Source organism: Sciurus carolinensis, chromosome 5 (assembly GCF_902686445.1).
Source record: "Sciurus carolinensis chromosome 5, mSciCar1.2, whole genome shotgun sequence".
In the NCBI taxonomy this organism is placed as follows: domain Eukaryota; kingdom Metazoa; phylum Chordata; class Mammalia; order Rodentia; family Sciuridae; genus Sciurus; species Sciurus carolinensis.
In genome coordinates, this window is record NC_062217.1 from 129790091 (window position 1) to 129813704 (window position 23614).

Consider the following 23614-nt stretch of genomic DNA (forward strand, 5'->3'; position numbering starts at 1 on the left):
CCTCAGTTTCCCCATATGTCAATGGGGCCCACCTCATAGAGTGGCATGGAAATGACAGCATTGTAGGTGACATACACAACCTGACCTTGTCAGATGGATGTGACTGGCTATTGGCAGTTGTGACTATTGTCTTCAGAATCCCAGTCAGGCACTTGCTGGGCACAGGCCCTGGCTTAGGTGGGCTCAGCAGGAAGCTCAAGGAACCAGCGTAGGCCGCTGGCCTCAGGAAACAGCCTCCTGCCTCCCTTCCATGAGATCCAGGGCCCCATGGAGCCTCCTCCAGGTGTCCAACCAGGGGAGCTGTGGCTACTCAGCAGGAATGAGGGATGTGCGTCCTCTCGTTAGCAGCCATGCAGGGTCAGAGGAGGGGAGACTGAAGAAGACTTGTTACAGACTGAGCCCAGCCTTCCCATCACCAATGCCTCCGTTCATGGTCACAGGACAGAAAGCAGACCACGCCCCCTGTCCGTCTCCCTCCTCAGGCTCACAGGGCTCTCTCCCAGCTCTGCCTCTGACCCAGTTTCTCCTGCCCAAGGCTTGGCTGGCAGTGACCCCCCTCAATAGCCCTGCCTCCTCTTCCTGAGCCCCCTCCATGCACCAGGGACACAGCTCTCCTGAGACCTGCTCTCCCCTTGACGTTTCCCCCCTGTCCAGCTCTGTGCCACCAGGAGTCAGGGTGCCCTTCACTCCCTTGGCCCTTCTCTGGAGCAGCCCCCTTGAAGCTGGGCACACCCAGCTCAGATTTTTCAAGTTCATCACTTAGAAGCTACGTGGCTTTGATCAAGTTGTCACGTTGGCTTACCTCTCTGTAAAATGGGGATCCTAACCAACATATGAGTGCTGGAGCCCCGGCTGCCCCCGCCCCGCTGTCCTTGCACATGCATGTGTGCTCAGAGGGCCCCGCATTTGGGACAGATAGGGGTACACTTGGGAGGGCAGGCAGCTATACGGATGTCCCCTGGAGCATGCTGAGCTCCCGATGTCCTCCACACCCCTCCTCCTGCTCCTCCCGTCAGATGCAGCTCAGGGCTGACGTCTGGCTGCCCCACAGAGGGGCTGCTGCTGGCTGGGGACGGTCGATTCTCAGGCATCCGGTAACCTAATCGGAAGAGAAAGGGAAGCACTGTGCTGAGGGTGACAGATGCGCTGGCTGGAAGAACCTTGGGCTAGCGAGGGCTGCGGCTCACATCAGGGCCCCTCACCTCCTGGTGGAGCTCCTGCCACTGAGGTCCCGGCCACTGCTGATGTTCGCCACTCCCAGCACCCCGTGGCCATCTTCTCTGCAGGCCTCCAGAGCTGCGGCTCCCCCTTCTCAGCTGGAAGGACCAGAGCTCCCTCTCTACGAGCTGCTCCCCTCAGAGCTCCAGGCAGAGAGCCCTGCCAATCAGCTCCTGATTGCTCAGTGGCCTCCTCTACTCCCGGGCTGCCTTCTCAGGATCTGCACACCCACCTGAGTGCAGGAACTTCCTGGGCACCCCGCAACCTCACTGGGCCTGCCTCTTCTCCTTCGAGTTCAGGTCCATGCATCAGGGTTCCCCACCAGACTTAGTCCCCAGGGGCAGAAGTGCTACATTAATCTCTCCGTCTGCAGAGTCTAGCCTGGTTCCCAGCCCAGGGTGGGGCCCAAGTAGTTTGGTTAGGTACCTGGGACTGGTGGACCAGCAGATGGACACACATATGTGGACATAAACAGATAGGTCGTTAAGAGGGATGGGTGGGCAGGTGTAGATGATGAATGAGTGGGTGGCTGGATAAATTGACTTCTAGAGGAATCAGTAGATATGTGGATAAATGAATGGGTGAGGGACGGATAAAATAGTGAATGGATGAATGGATGGATGGGCTAGTGGATAGGTGGATGGATGAATTGATTCATTCTGGATGGATGGATGGATGGGTGGATGGATGGATGGAAACGTGAATGCATTGCAAGGATGGAAGGATAATTTGATTCACAAATGGACTAGTGAGTGGCTGGGTTGATAAGGAAATGAATCCATCATTTCTAGGGTAAGCAGCCCTGGTCCAGGCATTGGTGTGCCCTACTCTCACCCCATAGACCGAGCGGCCATGTGATGTCACCCAGACCTTAGGAGGAAACAGGGAGATCATCTGCTTTGGGGTAGGGGACAAGACCTTAGTGTCTAGCACCAACCAGTATACGCCCCTGGCCCATCACAGGCTGGCCACACCTGCCTTGCCCAGCCCCTGCCCTTCTCTGTGCCACTGGGGTCCCCTTGTAAAGTGACCGGGTTTCTGTCTGCTCAGCAGAGGGGCCATCCTTTGGACAGTTAACTGCCCACCAATCATTTCCCATGGGACCATGCTCTGTGCCAGTGTTTAGGGTTCCAGAGATAAGCAATGGGCTGTTCCACACTTGAGGAACTTGTCAGAGGAACACAGAATCTTGGCGAGGCCGTGGCCTCCTGCATAGCAGACTTCACCTGGGCACCTGCTCTGTAATGAGCTCCTTGACATAGCCGGCCAGCTGTCTGTCTGTCTGTCGGCCTTCCTTCCTTTTTTTCTTTGGATTTTGTTTTGTTTTGTTTTTTGTACTGGGATTTGAACCCAGAGTGCTCTGCTACTGAACAGCATCCCCAGCCCTTTTTATTTTTTATTTTGAAACAGGGTTTTGCTGAGTTGTCCAGTCTGATCTTAAACTTGCAATCCTTCTGCCTCAGCCTCCCAAGTCACTGGGGTTACAAGTGTGTGCCATCACGCCTGGCCACATGTAGCCTTTCTAAAATTCTATCAGCCCCACAAGCTGTCACTACCCCACTTTACAGATAAGGACTCTGAAACCCAGTCATGTCCCCAGGGCTGCATGTCTTGGTGACTGGTTTGGAGTTTGGGCCTGGTGTATTCTGCATGTGTCCCCAAGTCACTCAGTCTCTGTGTGCAGCTCAGCCTCTTCATGGTTGACAAAGACATGGAGAGGGGACAGGGCTCGGCAGAGGCGACAGAGCTATTGCACAGAAGCCAGCCAAGGGAATGCCTGATGTTGGCTCCATGTGGCGCCACAGGGGAGCGAGCCATCCGGGCTGAGGGCAAAGGATCCCCAGCTGACAAGATACCAAAGGCTGGTGCTCAGGCTCCAGAACGAGACTGAGCCCAAGACCGGTCTCAGAGGTCACTCAGGAAGCCAGAGACCCAAACAGGTGCGGTGGCCACCTGTGAGCAGGCAGGCAACTCTGAGAGCAGCATGCAGTGGCAGCTAACCCTGCTAATTGGGTGTGACATCATGCAAATAAACGGAACAACTTGGTTAGCGGGAGGGAGCTGATGTGCACAGCTTTCCACATGGAGCCCAGGACCCTCCATGGCCTCCCAGGGGCACATACTGGCGGAGGGCTGGGGAGGCAGAGGCAAGGACCAGCGCTGCCCTCGTGAAGGGCACAGCTCTGTTCATAGACGTCCCTCTGTCATGGCAAGTCAAGTGCAGGGGGCTGAGCTTTGCAGGAGCCTGGGCTGAGTGCGGCTGCAGCTGTGCTTCCAGGGAGCCAGGGGGACGCTGGCAGGCAGAGGCCAGGCCGAGGGCAGCCCCACGTGGGAGCACCCACGCGCCAGGCACTTTGCCAGGGCCTGTAAGCCTCATCTTGTTTAATCCTCAGCCCGGCCCCGGATGGAGGCTTGTCTCTGTGTGCTCACCCCCTTCTCTCCTTCGTTTCTTTCTCTTCCTTTGTTTCTCTGGAGGGAGGACATGCTAACTATTCTCAGCCTTCTCTGTTTTTCAACCTTGACTTGCACGTACCACGTTGTAGCAATTGACAGTCATGGAACCCTAAGTGCAAAAACCAAAAGTCTCGCCGTCATGCTGTGGTCTGACATCCCCATTGTACAGATGGGACTGCTGGAACTCAGAGGGGGGAGGGGCCCATCTTAGATCAGCAGCTAGTAGGAGGCGGAATGAGACCAGGGCCCCTGCTCCACAGGTGCTCCCAGAACAGTCTCTCTACTCCCTGTTCCGGGACCTGTAGTGCCCAAGGCACTACCTGCTGTGCTGCCCGCTGGGTTATTGGGGTCACCCCAGGGCACTATTCTGCCATCTCTCCCAGCACCAAGACAGCAGGACTTGGGAGCTGCCACCATCCCTGCATCCGTGGTTTACACTCTGCCCTTGGGGACATGCTGCAGGCCCCCAGGAAAACACAGGCAGCCTCCTGCACTGGGTCAAGCCCCACCCCAGAATCACAGATGCCCCTCTAACTTGTCCCATGGCCCTGGACAAGTCTTTTATCTCCCAGTCTCAGTGCCAAACTCGGAGGACCTGGGAAGACGTGGATGTGTTGCAGAATGAAGGGGGGCCTCCCCTTCTACCCTGGCAGCCCTCCAGCCTGGGCCTGAAATAGAATCGGAAGGCCCGAGCACGCTGGCCCCAGAATTCTGACTCCCTAGCCAGGAGACGACCCCTCCCAACAATGCCAGCAGCCCCTAACCTGAGCAGACAGGCCTGGGGGACTGGAGGGCACTAAGCCACGTACGCCAGACCACGATCAAGGAGGCCAAGTGCCAGCCCCCAGAACCCTGCAGGGGCCACCTCCCTCAAACCCCTGCGTCCAGAAAGTGCTGGAATACCTGATCTCTCTGGCCTCGCCAGACCTTGTGTGCCTGTCTCTGCCGTGGGGCTGCTTGTCCCTCCCTGCTGGGTGAGGTGGAGATGTGCAGAGGCAGGTGGAGGGAGGGAGGAAGCTCACCTCCACGCCTGCCCTTTCTGAGTGTCTCCTGGCGAGGCCTGTGTCCTCCCTCCCCCAGACCCCAGTGCTGCTCTTGCTGCCTCGCTCTGGGTGCCTCAAGCCACCTCCTCTTCCTTCCCACAGCACCTCCAGAATCCTGCCAACTTCCACAATGCCGCCACGGAGCTGCTGGACTGGTGTGGAGACCCGCGAGCTTTCCAGCGACCCTTCGAGCAGAGCCTGATGGGGTGCTTGACGGTGAGTCTGGGCCTCGGCACTGCCAGCACCGGGGGAGGATGGGGGCTGTGGGCCTGTCCAGATGCCAGCGAGCCTGCCAGATAGTGGGGTGAAAGCAGGAAGACACTGTGCTGGGGGGGATGGCCCAGCTGTGTGTGCCCCCAACCCGGGTATGATGGGGAGGTGGATTACATGGGTTCCCACACTTGAGACTCAGGACTCACTTTGGAGGTCAAGGTTCTGTCATAAGCAAAGCAGCAAGACTCTGGGGGTCTCAACCATCCTTTTATGTAGTCCTTCAGCCACTTACTCTGCATTTATTGAGCTCTTTTTATTGCCTGCTATCCATCCATCCATCCATCCATCCATCCATCCATTCACCCATCCACCCACCCATCCACATAAGCATTAACTGAGCCCCCATCACACATCCATCTAGCAAAATGCAAGTTGATTGACCCCTCACTTGCCATGTGCAATCCCCTCTTCCAAGTTCTTGGCAGCCAGGGCTGAAGTCAACTTCGCCAGGCCTGATTTCCTCTTTGTGGGGGTGGCCAGCATGTCAAGAGATGACTGTAAAAGCCATGTACCAGGTGAGGGCAGCATGGAGAAGGAAGTTTCTCAACCGTCTAGAAGGTGGAGCAAGTCACAGAAAACTGAGAAGGGCCACTTATACATATGCAGGAGTTTGCCAAGCCTCTCTGGGGGACAGAGCATGTCAGGTCAGCATATGCAAAGGTACAGATGCCCAAGAACCTGGGGAGCCCCGTAAGGCTCTAGGCTACAAGCTGGGAGCGGCCAGGCCCAGGGCTTGTGCAATGATTCACCAGGCAGGAGAGAGCCACGTGGAAGATGCTCACAGCAGGCAAATGTCCTCTGCCACGTGACCTGCATACTTAAGTGTCCCCAAAGACCTCAGCCAGCTTTGCAGGGAAGGCACGTAAGCAGATAACCAGGTACCTCCTCTCCCTGAAGAGGAAGGACCAAGTATGCCTGACCAGGCAGAATCAGTGGATCTCCGAGTCCAGGGGCACCATGTTTCCTGAAAAGCTCAGATACAAGGGGTACTAGAGGCCCAGCTTGGCCCTGGCTCAGAAGAGGAGAAATCGAGACCGTTCTTAGGGTCAGGCACCTCTTCTGAGCCTGAGGTATATGCTGGCTCACTGGATCCACTCTGTAAGGTCAGTCCCGCAATCGTCTGTTTTCTAGGAGAGGAAAATGAGACTTTTAAGAATTGGGCCTGGGCTTGCAATTGAGGCCTGTCTGCCTCCACAGGAGTTGCTCTGGGCCATTAGGGATGCCAGACAGGGAGCCCACACCCTCCCTGGAGTCCTGTGTCAGAAGCCGACACCACACGGCTCCCTCAGGGCCACCAGGCCAGATCAGGCAGCCACCCGCACTGCCCAGGCTTCCTCTTCCTTCAGCCCTCAGGCTCCTCTCCCCACCCCCAACTCCCTTGATCCTCTTTGTGGGGATCCTGGTTCAGCCTAAGCCCTGCGTCCAGAGACAGATGTTGCCCAAGGTCCCCGCACTCCCACCCAGCTGCCAGCAGCCTAGAGGCAGGAGGAGGTGGGGCCACACAGTGCATGACCTGTCAGCCCCCACAGTCCCCTAACCCACTGCCCAAGCCTGGCCCTGCTTAGGTCTGGAGACTCAGGACTGAATTGACAGTGGCCCTGGGCAGGCTGGATGGACCAGAAACTGACCCTTCTGTGGCCCTGTCATTCATCACTCATTCATTCAATAAACATTGACTGAATCCCTGCTGTGAGCCAGCTCAGTGGCTTTGCTGGACCCTTCAAGGAGTTTGCATTTCAGTGGGAAGACTGACAACAACCATGCAGAGGAGTAAGGACAGGCCAGGGCCCCTGGAGAGGGGCCAGGGTGTGGGTCAGCAAACATCTCCCAGGAAGGTGACCTCCTTGGGAAGACAAAAGGAAGGTGCCTCCGGCAGAAGGAGTTACCAGTGCAAAGGTCCTGAGGCAGGATCTGGTCAAGGAACCAAAAGCCCAGGAGGTAGAGCTCAGAAGGGGAGGGTATGTAGCCAGGAGCAGCTGACTCAGGTCCCACAGGCTGATCAGGAAGAACCTGGTATTATCCGGGGGCAATGGGGTGGCAAGAAATGGTAAGCAGGGGAGCAAAGGGCATGATTTGCGTAGGAACAGGAGCTCTGAGAGGGAGCATCCCTGGAGGGGGGGTGGAGGGATTCTGGAGGAGGAAGCTAGGGAGGACCCTATGGGATCTGCCTGGACAGAGGAGGCCATGGCTTTGCAGGCAGGGGAGGCTGTGGACAGAGGCACAGCCACCTTGGCCTCCCCTCTCTGGGCTGGTGGCCAGCTCTTACTCCTGACCCTCCAGCCATGGCGGGAGTCTGTTCTTAGTGCTCAACAGAGCCAATGGCAGGAAGGGGCAGGGTAGGGCTGGAGGGAGGGTGGACAGCACCCTCCCTGGACGCCCTAGGTATTTTCCTGGGCACCTTCTCCTTGGATCTTTATGAAGACCCTGTGGTGGCAGGGAAGGGGGCAGCTCTGCCTCAGAACAAGGCCACCTAGAGGAGGGGAGCAGCTTGCCCAGTCCCCGCCTGGGCCCCCTGGACCCCAACAACCTCTGCGTCCTCCTGCAAACCCTCCACCCCTGGGCACCATAGCCCTTGCCCTGCCCCATAGAGGGAGGATGGCTGGGGGAAGTCAGAGGCCTCAGGGGACCTAGGCAGGGCAGGGTGACTGGCCCTTGCCCACAACACACACCCATGCCAACTTGCACCCCTGGTCCCATCCAGGTGGCAAACCCTCCAGGTTGCCCAGGCCCCTCGGTGATCTCTGAGAGTGGATTCCAAATTCCTTCGGATCCGGCTTACTTTAAGGATATCAATTAAAAACCACTTAGCTTCAGGCAGCAAATGGACACATTTTTTTTGCTGCCAACTTCTAAGCAGCTCAGACCCCAGGGGACCAACTCAGGGCTTCGGGCAGGGCCCTGCCCCACCCTCCCATGACACCTTGAGAAGTCAGGGTGGAAAAGAGCAGAGTCCCAGGCCCCTCCCTGAGGGGCGGAGCCTCGCCTCTGCCCTGGACGACCCTCCCCTTCAGGACCTGGTCCTTTGACCCTGCTGGAGATCCCCCCGCCCCTCCTCTGGCAGGGCTGACTGCTCTGGGTGTCCTACCCCCAGCTGGATGACCTCTCTGCCTTTCTCCTTGGCCTCCCTGGAGGGAGAATACATTTGATGATGAGGCTCCGGTGGTCAGAGTGCAGGAGGGGAGGGGAGGTGGGGAAGGGAAGTGAAACCCAGCTGCTGCCCTCCACCCCAGTGAGGAATTCCCTGCGGCCCCCGAGCGGCCCAGGGGAGCACATTCACAGGCATTCACTGAATGTCACCGATGCACCTGGTGCCGGCCTGTCATCCTGCAACCAAGGGACAGGCGCTCATTTCACAGATGAGAAAATGGATCCCCAGAGAGGCTAAGCCCCTTGAATGAAGTGGAATCGTTAGCAAATGGCAGAAGCAGACCCCAGGGTCATGCTTGGCTTCACAGCAACAGCGGCCCTAGCCGCAAGTACCTGTCCCCACCTCTGTGTTGAGAATGGCAGCCAAGTGGGAAATCTGGGCGCGACCCTGGGGGGATTGGGATGTGACCGTGGAGATGGAGGTGGAACACAGTCAGAGCCCAGTGTGCACAGCCCTGAGATGGGGCCATCCTTGCACCTTTAGAAGAGGAAGTGGAGGCTCAGAGAGGTGAGCTCGTTTGCCTTAGGCTGCACAGGACCGGTGGGGCAGGATGGGAGCCCAGGCCCAGCATGTCTCCAGTCCCCTCACTGCCTCAGAGGGTGTCAGTCGGAAAGGACTGTGGGGACCAGCTCCTCCCGGGAGCAGAAACCTCTCCAGCCTGTTTCTTGGCCAGTAGCGTAGTGCTCCCCCCAGGGGACTGACGTGACTTATCACATGACCTCAAGCACCCGAGCGAGGGGGAGCAGCTTACCCCAGTCTCAGGCTGGTACCACTGGTCCACAGGGTCTAGGATTCTGTTGCCCGGCCCGCAGGATGGCCTTCGCAGGACCTTCTGGGCTGCACCGGCTGCAGGACCCAGGCAGCTAGCAGAGGGCAGCTGCTCAACCCTGGCCCACTGGGGAGGGGTGTCCATGCCCCGTGGGACCCTCACAGACAGAACCTTGCTCACTGAAGTGAAACCAGCTCTCTCCAAAGCTCCAGCTGCTTCAGTAGAGACTTGATAGAACCAGGATGTGCCTGGAGTAGAACCCTGAGAATACTGGCTCCCCCATCCTACCTCTCAGACCCCACCTCACAGAGCTCTCTTTGGGGTCCTCAGACTTGGCCAAGGGAACCTGGGGCTGGCAGCATATGAGGCCTTCTCGAGTCACAGGATCCAGCTTGGCTTGCTTTATTATATCTGTGCTGTGTGACCTTGAGTCAGGTCCTGCTATCTCTGGGCTTTGGCTTCCTTGTCAGTAAAAGGAGGCTGTTGGAGCCAAGGGCCCTTCTGAATGCCAGGGCCCAGGGGACTTGGCAGCCAGCAAACTTGCCCTGCTTCCCTGGCCTGTGATCCTGCAGCCTGCACACAGCCCCAGGCCCTATTGCTCAACGGAGCTAGTATTGTTTTTTTAAAACCAGAGCAACAGGATTAGCCAGTATTGGCCAAACACGGGGACCTTTGCCTTCCTGCCCTGAACCCAGGGCCCTGGAGTCCTTCAGGCAGGTTGGGAGTTATGGACTTAACTCCTTGTTGGCTGGAAAAGAGGTCCTGTCATGGAAAAAGCTCAACTTTGCAGTCAAAGCACCTGGACCCATGTGCTGCCTCTGTCACTGGTAGGCCTTAGTTTCCTCATCTGAAAACAGATAATGCCCACCCAAGGGATGGTGGCCTTCTGCGGCAAACAGAGCACTTACTCCGCCCTCCCGGGAGCCAGCAGTCTCAGGGCTCTCCTCAAGGACACCGACTTCCCCACAGACAGCAGCTTTACTGCTGCACCAGTCCAAACACGGCCTGTGCTCACCCGCATCCTCTGCGATGCTCTCCTGCCACAGAGGGAGGGCACCAGAGGTGACTTCGGAGCTGCAGCACCCCGGTCCCCAGCCCAGAAGCTTTCTGCCTGTCCTGAGAGTGTCCACCTGCAAACTGGAAATACTCCACAAGCCAGAAAGAGCTGGGAACCTTGATTTTTCTACTTGGACAGGGAGACTAGCGAAGAGGATGCCCTTACCCTGGGGACTAGGGATAGGCAGAGGGGCAAATAGAGCCCGTGGGAAACAGGCCTGGGGAGAGCAGGAGGCTTCTGGGTCAGGGACTACTGTTTGCAGCAGAAAAGCTGGGCAAACATCCTAACGTGACAACGGCCGGGCTCAGACCTCAGCCCTGCACGGAGCATTCCCAGGGGAGGGCTGGAGAGGGCCCAGGGCTCCATTCCAAGAGACACTGGTGGTCCTGGGAAGGGGGCCTGGCTCCTCCCTGATTCAACGTGACATTCTCTGGGCCTCCAGCGTGTCCCTTCACTTTAAATGAGGAGGTAGCCCAGAGGCGTGGTTTTCCCACCCTCTTTAGCCCTAAAGCCCCTGCAGGAAACCCCTAAAATAGAAACAGTAAAGGGGAGCTATTCTGACGGATCCAGGGGCCCAGCCAAAGCGCCTGGCAGCCTGAGGCCCCTCCAAGGCCCTCGAGTGCCCCTGGAGCAGGTGGCCCCTCGGAACCTGATGACTGTGTCACCCCTTTCTGGAAGGCACAAGCCCAGCACATCTGGGAGGACGCTCCTTTCCGTTCAGCCATGGCTGCCCCAGCTGCCGGCCACATTTTACAAGGCCCTTCCTTCTTAATGAGGAAACCTAATTTCGCTGCTGTTAATGAGGAAGGCGGGTGGGAAGGAGCAGATCTGGCAGTCACAGGACACCTGGGAATGGGTAGGGACAGTGGAACCGGATGGGCATGGGCCTCCAGAGACTTCGGGGGCCCAGGAGCACCCCGGTTCCACTGCCCCCAGGGAACGGGCAGCCCTCCCTGAGTCCCACATCTTGAGTTGAGTGGGACCACCAGGCTCCAAGGACACTGCCACTCTATGGGAGCCCTACTGCTGGCTCCCAGGGAGGGCGTGTGCCTCACCAGGGCTGGAGTTGGAGGCAGACCGCGGCCTGCATTTCCAGGCTAAGGTGTGAAGGGCCGCCAGGGGAGCCAGCCCTGAGCCGTGTTGGTGCCCGCCCCGTCCAGGGCAGCCCTAACTCTACCAGTGGCTCTGCCCGAGCTCTGGAGAAGCCGTGTATCCTGAATCCCCACCTTTTCTGGGGTGCAGACATGACATAGGCCAGGCTAGGCAGCAGACTGCCTTTCTTACAGGCCTCCACCATGTGCCAGTGCTGCTAGGAGACGCAAGGAACAGGGACCCCCTGCCATGGGTGCACAGGAGCTCAGCAGGGATGGGAAGGATGGTGGGCAGGGGAGGGCTCCCAGGTGCGAGGATGTGGAAGCAAGTTAAAGAGCCCCACAGGCAGAGCAGAGAACTGGCTGGGGCCATCCTGGAAATGGTCACAGGGCATCCCCAGCCAGCATGTGACCCTTGGAGCCAGTATCAATGCTTGGCTGAGTGATCCAACAAGGCACGGTGGAGCCAGCCCTGCCGCCCTGGGGTCCTGCCTTAGCCAGCCCATCTCCCCTGCTTCACTGCGAGATGGGCATGTCCGCCCACTCCAGGCTCAGAGGCTTTGTACGGATGGTGACTCATGCCTGCCTTTCCTCCCTCCTGCTGGCAGGTGGTCAGCCGGGTGGCGGCCCAGCAAGGGTTTGACCTGGACCTCGGCTACAGACTACTGGCCGTGTGTGCTGCCAACCGAGACAAGTTCACTCCCAAGTCTGCCGGTAAGCGTCTGTCACGGTGTGTGCGGGCGTCATTGGAAGGTGGGAGGGTTCCAGACTCTACCAGGGCTGTCTGCCACGCTGGTGCCTTGGGTCATCTAGGTGTGGTGTGAGCTCTGAGGAGGAGCTGCTCAGCAGCCAGTCTCTGGGGCCCACAGGCGAGGGTCGGCCCTGTTTCTGTCCCTGCACATGTTCTTGCATTGGGGCACTTCAGGGGCACTGCCCCAAACAGGGTTCCAAAGGGACACCACACCCCAACAACAGGCACTGTTCGGGAGGTAGGACATGCATCCTCTCGTTCCATCACCACGGTGACCCCTGGGCATAAACATTGGGATTGGCCCCATTTTACAGGGGGAGAAAACAGACTCAGAGAAGCAGATTTCCCAGCATCACACAGCTAGAAAGCAGCAGAGCTGGGATTTAAGTGCAGGTCTGTACTCCACAGTCAGCATGCTGAACCCTTACGCTCCACTGCATTCAAAACATCCGTTTCTTTAAAATCAAAGCAAAATATGTCAATATATGCAGGGTTCCAAAAGCCTACCCTGCAGTTTATCCTCCAGCTCTGCCTTTGCAAGGGGCCTCCTGACCCCATCTTTCATAGGGGCCACAGAAGGTGCCAATCGGGGCCACAGAAGGTGCCCAATCGGCAGTCTGTCTGTGGGGGATTTGAGCACAATAACAGTGCAGTTTTAGCATGGAAGCTTGCATGCAGCTATAGTCCCACATACTCAGGAGGCCAAGGCAAGAGGATCACTTGAGCCCAGGAGTTTGGGGCCAGCCTGGACAACATAGTGAGACCTGTCTTTTAAAAAAGGCAAGATAGAGTTTTATAGTTGCCATCATCCTCATAACCTTGCTTAGACAGCAGGTACCCAGCAACCTTTAAAACAGACTCACCTGTGGCCACCTACCTGTCACATGCTGAGTGTCTCTGGACCTCAGTTTATAGCCTCAGGAAGGCAAGAATGATGAGACTTGCTTTGCAGGGGTCATGGTAAATTCCAGAAATATGTAAAGTACCTGGCACCGTGTCTGGGTGCTTACATTCTTTATTGATTCAGAACCAGTAGTTGAAAGGGAGGGGGATGGTATTTCTTCTGCATAACAATAAAACAGACAATTTCATTGAATTCGCCAGTCAGTTCTTTGGCGTGTGTTTGGAAGTAGCCTTCATGAGAACGCTTAAAGGAAATCTCACAACGGTTTCCATAAATCCGCTCAAACCATAGTGTCTTGAATGTGGTTTACAGTCCCCTCCGCAAACACTTACAATCCCCAAATGTGGGTGTGCTTCACTTATAAAACTGTGTGTGAAGGTCTCATGAGCCAATAGCTGCTCTGAAACCCTTTTTCCGCCAGCCTGAGCTGGGATATTGCTGTGCATGGAACTGCTTGCCAGAAAACAGTCTTGGAATCTCACAGGGAATGTCTATTCCTGTCAGAATCTGCAGTTTTAATAATAAGTCAATACAATTTAGACAAAGTAAAAATTGCATCTTAAGAAACACATCTCTTACATGCCTGTTCTGTGCAGATACCGGCCAGGACTGAGGTCACCAGGGGAACCAGACAGGGTCCTGCCTCAAGGAACGTACAGTCTGGGGTAGGGCTGTGCAAACTTTTTACATAAAGGACCAGATGGTATCTATTTTAGGCCTTGTGGGCTACAAAAGCAGTCATAGATGATATATAAAGGAATGAGTGTGACTAGTTCCAATAAAACTTTATTTATGAAAACCAGTGATAGCCAGTAGCTTCCTGGCTCCTGGCCTACAGGAAGAAAAAGCCATTGATCAAATGATTCAGGAGTGTGTGTGTGTGTGTGTGTGTGTGTGTGTGTGTGTGTGTAAGTCAAGCTGTGCTAAGTGCTGTGAACAAGAAACCACCAGATGACATGGGAGTGTTGGGGGCACAGACTACTATAGGGTCAGGGGAGCATTTGGAAGGTTAAGAAAAAGTTGAGTGGGTAAGGAAAAGGAAGGTATCGTTCACGGGACATCCTGTGCAAAGGCCCTGAGGTAGGAGAGAGCATGGCTTTGTGTCAGACTAAGACAAGGGTAGTGGTTTTGGAGCCCAGAGTCAGAGGACATGTAGCTAGGGTGAGGCTGGTGAAGGCAGCAGCTTAACTTGCCAGCCTATCTTGAAGGTGGTTGTCCTTGTCCTAAAGTAATGGGAACATGGTTAAATTCTCATTTTGTAAAACCTTATTCTGCTACAAAAGAATAAGTTGCACAGGGGAGTGGAGGCGCTGGTCAGTTGGCAGGTCACGGGTGAGGTTGGGATGCTCAGAGAGGAAGACAAAAGTGGCGCGAAGGGAAGAGAAAAGGATATTTCAAAGGCATAACCAGGCTGGGTCTGTAGCTTAGTGGTGGAGAACTTGCCAAGAATGCGTGAGGTCCTGAGGTTGTGGCCTGCCACCAAAAAAAAGAGAAAAAAAGTGGGACCAAGAAGGGGGACCAAATCCAGACAGAGAGGTCAGGAGAACAGAAGACTGGGCTGCCCAGAAGTCTCAACTGCAACCCCACAGGGGAGGAGGGGCTCAGGTCCCCGGGCCACCCTTCCCTGGCGGGGGAGGGGGCTCTCCTAAGCCCTTGCCTTACTGGCTCTTGCAGGCTAGTCTCCTGTGGTTTGCCACAATTCTCAGCTTTGTGAGACATCTTCATTTATCGATGAGGATACCGAAGCTCAGAGAGGCCCCGTGCCTTGCCTAAAGTCACACAGCTCGTAAAGGATAGAGCTGGAACTTGAAATGTAGCCTGAGGCCAGGCTGAGGGTTCTCGGCCTGTTCCATCACATTGACCCAGGCTGGTCAGGGTTCTGGATTAGGAGACTTCTGCTTCCTGGCCCAGGATCTGGGAAGCCACTCCACTTGGATGAGACTTCACTGTGTGCAGGACTCTCTAGCCTGGCCCTGTGTTCCTCAAAGTGGCGTTTCCAAGATCACACCTCCTGAAACGGGGAATTGTTCTTTCCTTTATCCGCAGCTCCAGCTGTGCACCTCTTGGCACCTCGCAGAGCCCCTTCTCATATATGGTGTCCATTAAGTCACACGATGCATCCCAGGACCCCAAGACGAGTGCTCAGGGACCCATGCTGCACCTGGTGACACTGAGGCCCAGCATGCCCCCTTAGGAGTCCAACCCTTGTTGTGCTGACAGCCATGACCCACCCGCGCCAGGCAGTGAGGTCTGGCCATCCTCATGCTTGGAAGGCAGGGGCCCATCTGAGTGGGCCTCAGCTGCTGGCTTCATTCAAGGGATGAAGGATCCACTGGGGACAGCTGGGCTATAAGACAAGCAGAGGCCAAGGGGGCAGAGCAGTGACTCCAAGTTTGAAGGACAGCTTGGTGGTGGCCCCACCTCGGCCACCCTTCCCACCTGGGAGCCCCGGCCTGGTCTGCAGAGAGAGCTCACACACACACAGCTGTCTCTGAGCACCCAGCAAGCTCCCCTAACGCGGCAGGAGAGAGGGCCCCCCAGTACCCGACCACGTGGGCGCCAAGAGAGTGCCACTTCCAGACCTCCGTCTCCCCCCAACTTGGCGCCCCACCTCGCTGAGATCCTCGCTGCCTAGCAAGGCTGCCTCCCCGGGACTCCCCTTGGCTCTAGGGGTGTGTGCATGCCCTGTGCTACCCTGCCCCTGATATGCATGTGTCCCTCCCAGACCTCTCTTAGGTGGCCTCTATAATTCCAGAGCTCCCTGTCCCCAGAGTGCCCGGCTCTGGGTAGCCAGCCAGCTACCCCCCCCCCCCCCCGCCTGTCTGTCCAGGCTCCTGCTGTCTGATCACTGTGCAGCTTTCCCTGCCTTCTCTCCCTGGCCATCTCTGTTATCTGTCTGCCTGTCCCTCACTTCCAGGTCTAGCTTCCATTGCTTTCTTTCTGGATTGCTCCAGATCTCAGACTTGTTCCTGTGTGGCGGGTCCGTGGCTGTGTGCATATGTGCACATCTCCGTGTGGAGCATGTGTGTGCGTGCCTGTGCATTTGGCTGCTGAGAGTCTGCACGTGTCACTGTGTGGGGTGTGTCGAGTGTGGGTGCCTGTGTGTGCACTGTTGTGTTTGTGGCTGTGTGCTATGTGCATGCATGGCCGCAGCAGCAAGTGCCTCCCCTTCCCCTCCTCCGGCCCCGTCCCTGTCTGTCTGGTCAGGAGCTGGGATGAGCTCATGCAGCGGGAGAGGAGCTTTGTCAGGACGGCTGGCGGTGAGCCGGCTGGGCATCCGTCGGGGGCTGTGGAGCAGGAGCTGGGCCTGGGGGCAGCACTGCTGCAGCATGTGCTGTGTGTGTGTGTGTGTGTGTGTGTGAGAGAGAGAGAGAGAGAGAGAGAGAGAGAGAGAGAGAGAGAGAGAGGAGCCGGCGCCGGGAGCGCGGAGTGTGAGCCGCAGACACTGCAGCAGCCAAGGCGGGCGTCTGCACGTGGGGCCCTGGTACCCAGCCCCCAGCTCTTTGTTCTGGTGCAGCCTTTAGCCTCTGCTCACACAGGAGCACAAGCGCAGGCGCGCACGGGGCCGGGATCCTCCTCATCGGAGGCTCCTCGGGGCAGCTGCTCCCCCCACCCGCCACCACCTAGAACAGAAGGTCACCTGCCCAGTCCCCTGCCCCCACCTCCAACAAGGCCATAGTGAACCCACCCTGCCCCCACCCGCCCCCACGTGCCAGCCCTCAGCAACTTGGCAGGCAGTGCTGAAATGTCAGCCTCATCACGCCCATCAGCCCACGCTGGCTACGTGGGTGAGAGCACCACCGGTCGCCATGTCCACGGTCCCCCAGAGCCCTCGTGCCTCAGCTCGTGTCCACGCTTGAATAAATCTGTGTCACCTCAGCTGACCCCACTGAGCAGCCAGCGTGTGTTGAAATAATGGAACAGGGAATGTCAGAGCCCAGAAGGTAGGACGTCCAGGGACCAGAGAGGGGAGGACCCACCCCGAGTCACAGGGAAGCCCCGGGGACCTGGGGGACCCACTGCCTTTCCTAGCACCCTTCCTGTCTCCCTGAGGCATGATGGCTGTGAACTGTCGCCTTAGGCAGTTGGTGAAGTCAAGATGTGCACACAGCAGGTCATCTTAGGGAGCACGACTGGGCATTTGGAGAAGGGACCATAGAACTCAGGAGAGTGGTCAGGGCAGGAAGAGGCCAACCTTCCTCAGGGACAGGCGGAGAATGTTTGTCAGAGTACAGAGTGGTCGTCATGGGTTGGATGTGGCCTGCAGATACCTCAGGCTGGACTGCTCAGTAATTTTAGAAAAAGAATATTAATTGCCCACAAATGCTCTTTAAGAGATAGCTGTGTTGCGTAGATGCCTGACTTCCTTTGAATGAGCGCCTTGGGACCACGTTCCCCAGAGGACCAGGTCGGGCTGTACCCCTGACAAGTGCTGTGCCCAGCCCCTCCTCCTTCCTGTCTTACACCCAGTGCATTTGGAGACCAGCCTGGCCCTGGCGCCCCGTGTGTCTGACCTCTGTTCTAAGCACACCCACACACCCCAGCCCCAGGAACCGGAGTGGAACCCAGGCAAAGTGGATTGCTAGCTCTGCATCCCCGAACATCTGCTTGGCCCGGTCTCCTTGGCATGCTCCCCAGAGGAACGAACAGTCATGAGGGAGGTCACAGATCAGAGGGGGTGGACTGAGACATACTCTGGGCCCCAGCCAGCCCAGGGAGTGAAGAATCAAGAATGCAGGGGTCCCTGCCCACCCCTCCCTGTCTGTGGCCTGCCTGTCCTCCACAGAGGAGGGGCTTGGGAGAGGCTGGGTTCTATACAGCAGCTTGTGCAGGCTTAGAGAAGGGCCCTGACCCCAGGGGCCCTGGAGTGAGTGTCCTGCCATTCACAGAGGGTTGGGCTGGGACACAGGCATCAGAGGCCAGCCAGGTGGTTCCCACCTCTTCTACTTAAGCCAGGAGGTCACTGCTGTTTCTGGCTGTCATTGAAACCAAGCCTTCTTGCTCCCACCTGGCTGAATAGGGGGACTCTCAGACCCCTATGGTTGTGGGGACATTTCTTGTGGCTCTCAGTGGCCTGGCTCCTATCTCCACCTTCACACTCCCTCTTAGCCTCTCTCCACCCCTCTCTGCCTCTGCCCGCTCCATGCAGCCGCCTTCCCGTCACCAGGGAGGACAAATGGCCTCATTCAGGGACACCCTGCCAGAGCTGTCTCTCTAAGACAAAGCTGTGCGCAGCTCTCCGTGAAAAACGGTTCACGCCGCCCAGCGAGCAGGCGGGATTGGTGGGTGCAAATTGCAGGGGATTTGTTAACGCTGCTGGCTCCCCCCAGAGACAGCAGGTAGGCGAGACCATGCCCTTGAAACACCAGGCTGCCCAGCAGGCTGGGCCACCCTTCCAAGGCCAAGGACAGACGTCCTCCTGGACACCACCCCACCCCCACATCCGAGCTCACCAGAGCTAGGATATGGGGGAGGGACATGGCTTCCTTCCTCCTGCTGGGCCGTCTCCACCCCTGAGTCAGGTCCCCCTGGAAAGGGCTCTGGACTTCATCACCAGACCCTTGGGCACTGGAGGCCAGATCTGTGCAGTGGAGAAAACCCGATCATGTGCTTGCCCCCTGCTGTCCACGCTGTGGGGGAGGCTGGGTCTCCTACCAGCACACCCATTTATAGAGGAGAAAACTGAGGCTCTGAGAGGGAAAGACAGACCTAACTCATGTGGCTCCTGATACTAGAAGCAGGATTTGCTTCCAGGAGGGTCAGGGCTGGTGCTCAGAGAGCTAGCCCACTTCTGAGTGACTATGAGTGACCAGTGGGGCAGACTGTTTTGGGGCAGTGGCCTTGGCCTCTCCCCTCCCTGGCTCCCTGTGAGATGAGCCTGGGATCAGAGTGGCCTCTTGGAGAAGAGGGACAATGGGAGGAGCTTGGTGAACACAGTCCTCCCAGGCCAAGGAATTGGGGAGAAGACAACTGGATGGTCCCTGGGGTGTCAGTAGTGCACAGAGGAGGGGCCGAGCCCTCCAGGAATGAGAGAGAGCTGAGGATTTCCATGGTCGCTCTATTTATGGCCATTCAAAATAAGGCCTGCGGGGAAATGCTTAGGACATAATCATATTAACCTTTTAGATCTGCGTGGTATGATGGCAGCCAGGTGCCAAAACAAAACATGCCTGTATCTAGGCACAGAAAACAGAAGGAGATGTCCCGAAATGTCAGCTTATAAATAATAGATCTGTCTGGACCAGGGCATGCGTCTGATACTCTCATTTCCCACGTTTTCTGCAGGGGACATATATTCTGTTTTGAAGCTGGAGCAGTGGTATTCATTGTGGGTTTCTTCAGAGCTTGGTTGCGACTGGCAGGGGTGGGTGAGAACAGAGTGCTCTGTCTGCTGGCTGGCTCAGCAGTTTCCCAGATACAGCCCTCTCTGGTTCCCGAGAGCCCAGGGGACAGGCCTCAGCTTGTCAGGAGGCCACTCTTCCTGTCTCCCTCTCATCTGCCAGATTAGTCATTGTGGCTACTCCTCCCACCACTGCCCGGGTGCACAAGGACAGTGCTGCCTGAGGTCCAGCCAGTGGACATGGACTTTCCAGGCTTTGGAGAGGGGGCCTCTCTGTTGGAGATGGGGCATCTGAGAGCCAGGACCCTAACAGGTGGAGCAGACCCCTCTCAAAATGGGCCTGCTCCTCCTACTTGGACAGCAACCCTATTCTAGAGTCCCTGCTGGGAATCCACCCCACCAGCCCAGCCGCCTGGTTGGGACTTGGGGTCTGGAAGTGGAGGGGTGGGGATTCATGAGGCCAAGCTGCTGGAAGATTCCCTTGAAATGGCAGGTTTCTGGAATTGATTTCCCCGGATGCAGACCCTGCGCTGAAGATTCGGTGCACATCACTTCTTTAGGAGGATTTCGGAAAACACGGATGGAAAAATGGGGCAGATGGGACAGGAAGGGGAGGAAGTTAAGGAAGAGTGTGGTTGGTTACAAAGTTGCCTGCCGTGGACCCCTGGGGCTCAGTCCTGTGGGCGGGGGCTCTGGCAGACAAAGGAGAATGCTTCCCTACTACCTGAGCCTCAGAGAGAGGGTATTTATCCACCACGCCATGGCCATTATCGGTTGAGGGCTGCTTGGGGTGGGGGTGAGGTGGAACCTTCCAGCATTCACGTGGCTTGGCTCTGTGTGGGACAGAAAATGCCGGGGCAGGGCCACAGAGTACCTGGAGCAGAGAGCGTGGACACGGCACCTGCAGTGCTGCCTCGAGGCCCGTCCACATTTCAGTCCTCGGAACCCCACCCTCATCCTCTCAGTCGATTCCTGTCCACTCAGATTCTGATTGCGTTGTTTGTAGTTTACTCATTTATTTGAACTTCCATATGGAAATTGTGAAAGGACGTTTTACATTGGTACCGTAACTGGAGAACCAGTCTCCCTTGCCACATTCAGAAACTGTCAAAGTGAAGACAGCAGAAGCCGTGTCTTGTGCCTGAGGGGAGCTACAGGTGTCTGTTCGACAGCCTGAGCCTGGGTCCCTCTTCTGCCAGTTAAAAGGGGAGATGAGCGGGTTCAGGAAAGGGTTAAAATGCAGCATGCACAAAGTAGAAGTAACAGCACCCTAACTTGGAAAATAGCTGACGTGGCAGTGAAATTTTCAACGGGACCCATGACCACCCTATTCATCCTATGGGCCAGGTCATCTCATCCACATTTGAGGGTGATCTAGTCTACAGTCCCGACGGAGGATGCGGGGCACGGGAAGGCTGCGCCCCATCAGTTTCTCCCTCTCTCCAGGGCATCTGCACCCTTCACAGCGGCACGAATTTGAAGGAATTTGAAATGATTAGCTTCTGGGGCCAGGTCCACCCCACCCCTCGAAGCACAGGTCCGCAGACACATACAAATGTAGCACACGCACACACCCGGACCTTGCTCTTTTTTTTTTTTTTTTTTTTTTTTTTTTTTTTTGCGGTGCTGGGGATCGAACCCAGGGCCTTGTGCTTGCAAGGCAAGCACTCTACCAACTGAGCTATCTCCCCAGCCCCTGGACCTTGCTCTTGTGGTTTAAAATAAATGAATATCTCTGTTCTGTGGGCAAGAGATGACAAGAGTCCTGCCTTCCGTGTCCAGCTCTGTGAAACCCCAGAGCAGCCTCATTTCCATTTTAAGGAAGAAACTGAGACCCTGACGGCTGGACGGGTGGTGTCGGCAGGAGCAGAAGTGGGATCAGAGGTCTGGCTAGGACATCCCTGCTGTAGCCAAGTGCCCCCCAAATAGCTGGAACAGCCTCTCTGGAGATGCAGAGCCACAGTGTTATCAGCCTGGAGGTACCACAGTTGTCCCTCTGCAGGCACAAGGCTGCCTTTCCAAGTCTTTCCATATCCGCCTCCTCCCACCCAACCCAAAGGTACATTCAGGACAGAAGTCCTGCCAAAACAATCCCCCTGCACTGCCCCAGGGTGCCCTGAGGATGCTATGGCTTAATAAAGCCATCAGCAGCAATTAATTCTGCAGAGAAAAGAGCCAGGTAAGAGGATTAAGGAAGCCAGAGCTTTGGTTTTAAGATGGAGCTTAGCATTCTCGCCCCCAGAGGAGGGATTTCAGGGGATTCGAGGGTGTGAGAATGAAATGGAGCAGGGGCTTGGCAGGAAGTAGGCAAGTTGGTTATGGAACTTTCTGAGCAAATGTTGCAAGCCACCACCTTGTAAATACCTTCTGGGTTAGACAGACAGGAATTAACGATGCTGCAGTCATTATCAGTCTTGCCTGTTTAGACTTACAGGGCTGGGGCAAGTCGGGGGAGCACATCTGGATTAGGAACAAACCTGATTTATTTCCCCTTTTAGTCAGGACATGGCAAACACTTGATCAGCAAGTACAACTCACTTATCTCACCTCCTGCGACTCATGTCTACCCTGTTCTCCAGGTGAGGAGACTGAGGTTTAGAAAGGTGAAGTAATTTGACTAAAGTCACCTTATTAAAAGGAACCAGAGTTGTGACTCAAACATACCTATATGACCTCAAAGCCATTTGCTGTCCCTGCTCTCTGAACAAGTTAACGTAAAATCCTGGGAGAAACGTGATAATGACTCACAACACCTGTCAAGATCACCTAAATTGTTTGCAGGTGGCTGTGTGGCATATGTGACAGTGATTTGTCCCCATTGGTAGGTTGAGCACCTTCCCATCATTGAGCTCATTTGACACTCACAGCCCCATGGGCGAAGAGGAACAGAGAGCCTGGCTTGGCCCCAATTTCAAATACCCTCTCCAGAAACCATTCAACTATTTCATAGAGAAGAGTAGTAGTTAAACGTGTGTTCTGTGGAGCAGCCTACCTGCTCTGAATCCCACCCAGCCCCCTACTCACCAGGCTAGAAATGTCCCCTAACCTCTAGGGACCATGGTGCCCTCATTGGTTAAGAGGGGATCCTCCCAATGCCTACACCATAGGCATTGAGTGAGTTAACTTATACAGGGCCTGGTGTCTAGAAATTGCTATATATGTGCTAGTAATTTTATCTTATCATGTTGCCATTTGGACTCAGGAAGCTTCTCATACCCGGAGATAGCAGAAAACCCAGGGTCTAGAAAATATGGAACCTATTTGCAAAGGTACAGTCGAGATAAATGCCATCTGCACCCACCTCCATGGGGGTAGGAGATGAGTGGGATCCCATTACAGGCAGGGGAGAAGCCCCTTACTGGGTCTCCAGGGCAGCAGAGGTTTATATGGAGTTCAGAGCAGATCCCCCCTTCCCCCCCAAGAAAAGGAGGCTGAGCCCCAGTTGGGGAGCCAAGTGGCCTGCAGCAGTGGAGAGAGAGAACTTACTGAGGGAGGCTGGGCAGGGAGCCCAGAGGGCCCAGTCTGTCTTGAGTAAGGGAAGTTTGAGGCCTTCTGTCTCACCAAGTCTTCCAAGCAACCTTTCCCCAAATTTAAGATTGGAAGGAGGGAGAGAAGCTAACATAATTGAGTTCCTGCTTCATGCCAGGCACTTGTGGGTGGTTTATGAACATCAGTGCTGGTCTCCACAGCAGCCCAACCTCTAGACTGGGAACCTTTAGACTGCGAAACTGATGCACAGAGTAACTCTTTCTCCTTTGTGGAAAAGGGAGGGGATTCTTGGATGGCCAACTCTGAACTGATGGACCTTGAGGCTGAATGGCTGGAAGAAGTGAGAGGAATGTGTGGGCCCAGCCTGCCTGACTCCAAGTACAGTACCACTTCTACTGCTCCCCACTACTGTGGGTGTGCCCCTCACCTGTCCCCAGGGTCCATCTGACATGCAGGATTGGGAAGAGGGCCCTGGACAGCTGACTTCTGCCCTCTTGTGCATAAGAACCAGGGCTCCAGGGTACCAGGCCCTGGGATCTCTGGGGCTCAGCCTGCAGGGCCCCTCCAACCTTTTGGCAGGGGAGCTTCTGGGATAGGGTTGATCTCAGCACAGGTGGAGCCCAGAGCCAGAAACCAGAATTAGGAAATGGCCCAGGGCAGGAGTCCAGCTGATGCTTCAGGATCAAATGGCATGGTTTCAGCTCAGCTCTGCCACTTCCATGTTATATGTGACCCCAGCTTTGTCTTCCAGCCTCATGAAATGATGGACACAAAGCACATGGCACAAGTGCACATCTCATAGGGCTCCGTACACGACAGTTGTGATTACTTATTTAGTCTTGCTTTGCAGTCCAGGTCTTGAAACCTACTAACTGTGTGACTTTATGCAAATCAATTCACTTCTCTAAACTTGGGGTCCAGCAGATCTAGAATTCGGGTCTCTTGAAGGGAGCGGTAATTCTGTTTCCATGGCAACCCAGCTGTCTCTCAAGAGACCATCTGGATGGCGTCACCTTGGCAAGGTGCTGCCCAGGCAACCAGGTGTTCGGGTCTTGCAGTAGAAGCTCTGCAAGGTGG

General features: G+C 56.0%; 1 protein-coding gene across 8 annotated transcripts in view; it reads left to right on the forward strand.

The window, feature by feature from the left end:
* Positions 1-23614, forward strand: part of Zmiz1 (zinc finger MIZ-type containing 1) — a 221417-nt gene that overhangs the window by 117971 nt on the left and 79832 nt on the right. For all 8 annotated transcript variants that reach the window (XM_047552574.1, XM_047552582.1, XM_047552580.1 and 5 more), the window contains 2 exons: positions 4818-4931; positions 11662-11767. In XM_047552574.1, coding sequence (XP_047408530.1) covers positions 4818-4931; positions 11662-11767 — 220 coding nt within the window. The remainder of the gene's footprint in view (positions 1-4817; positions 4932-11661; positions 11768-23614) is intronic.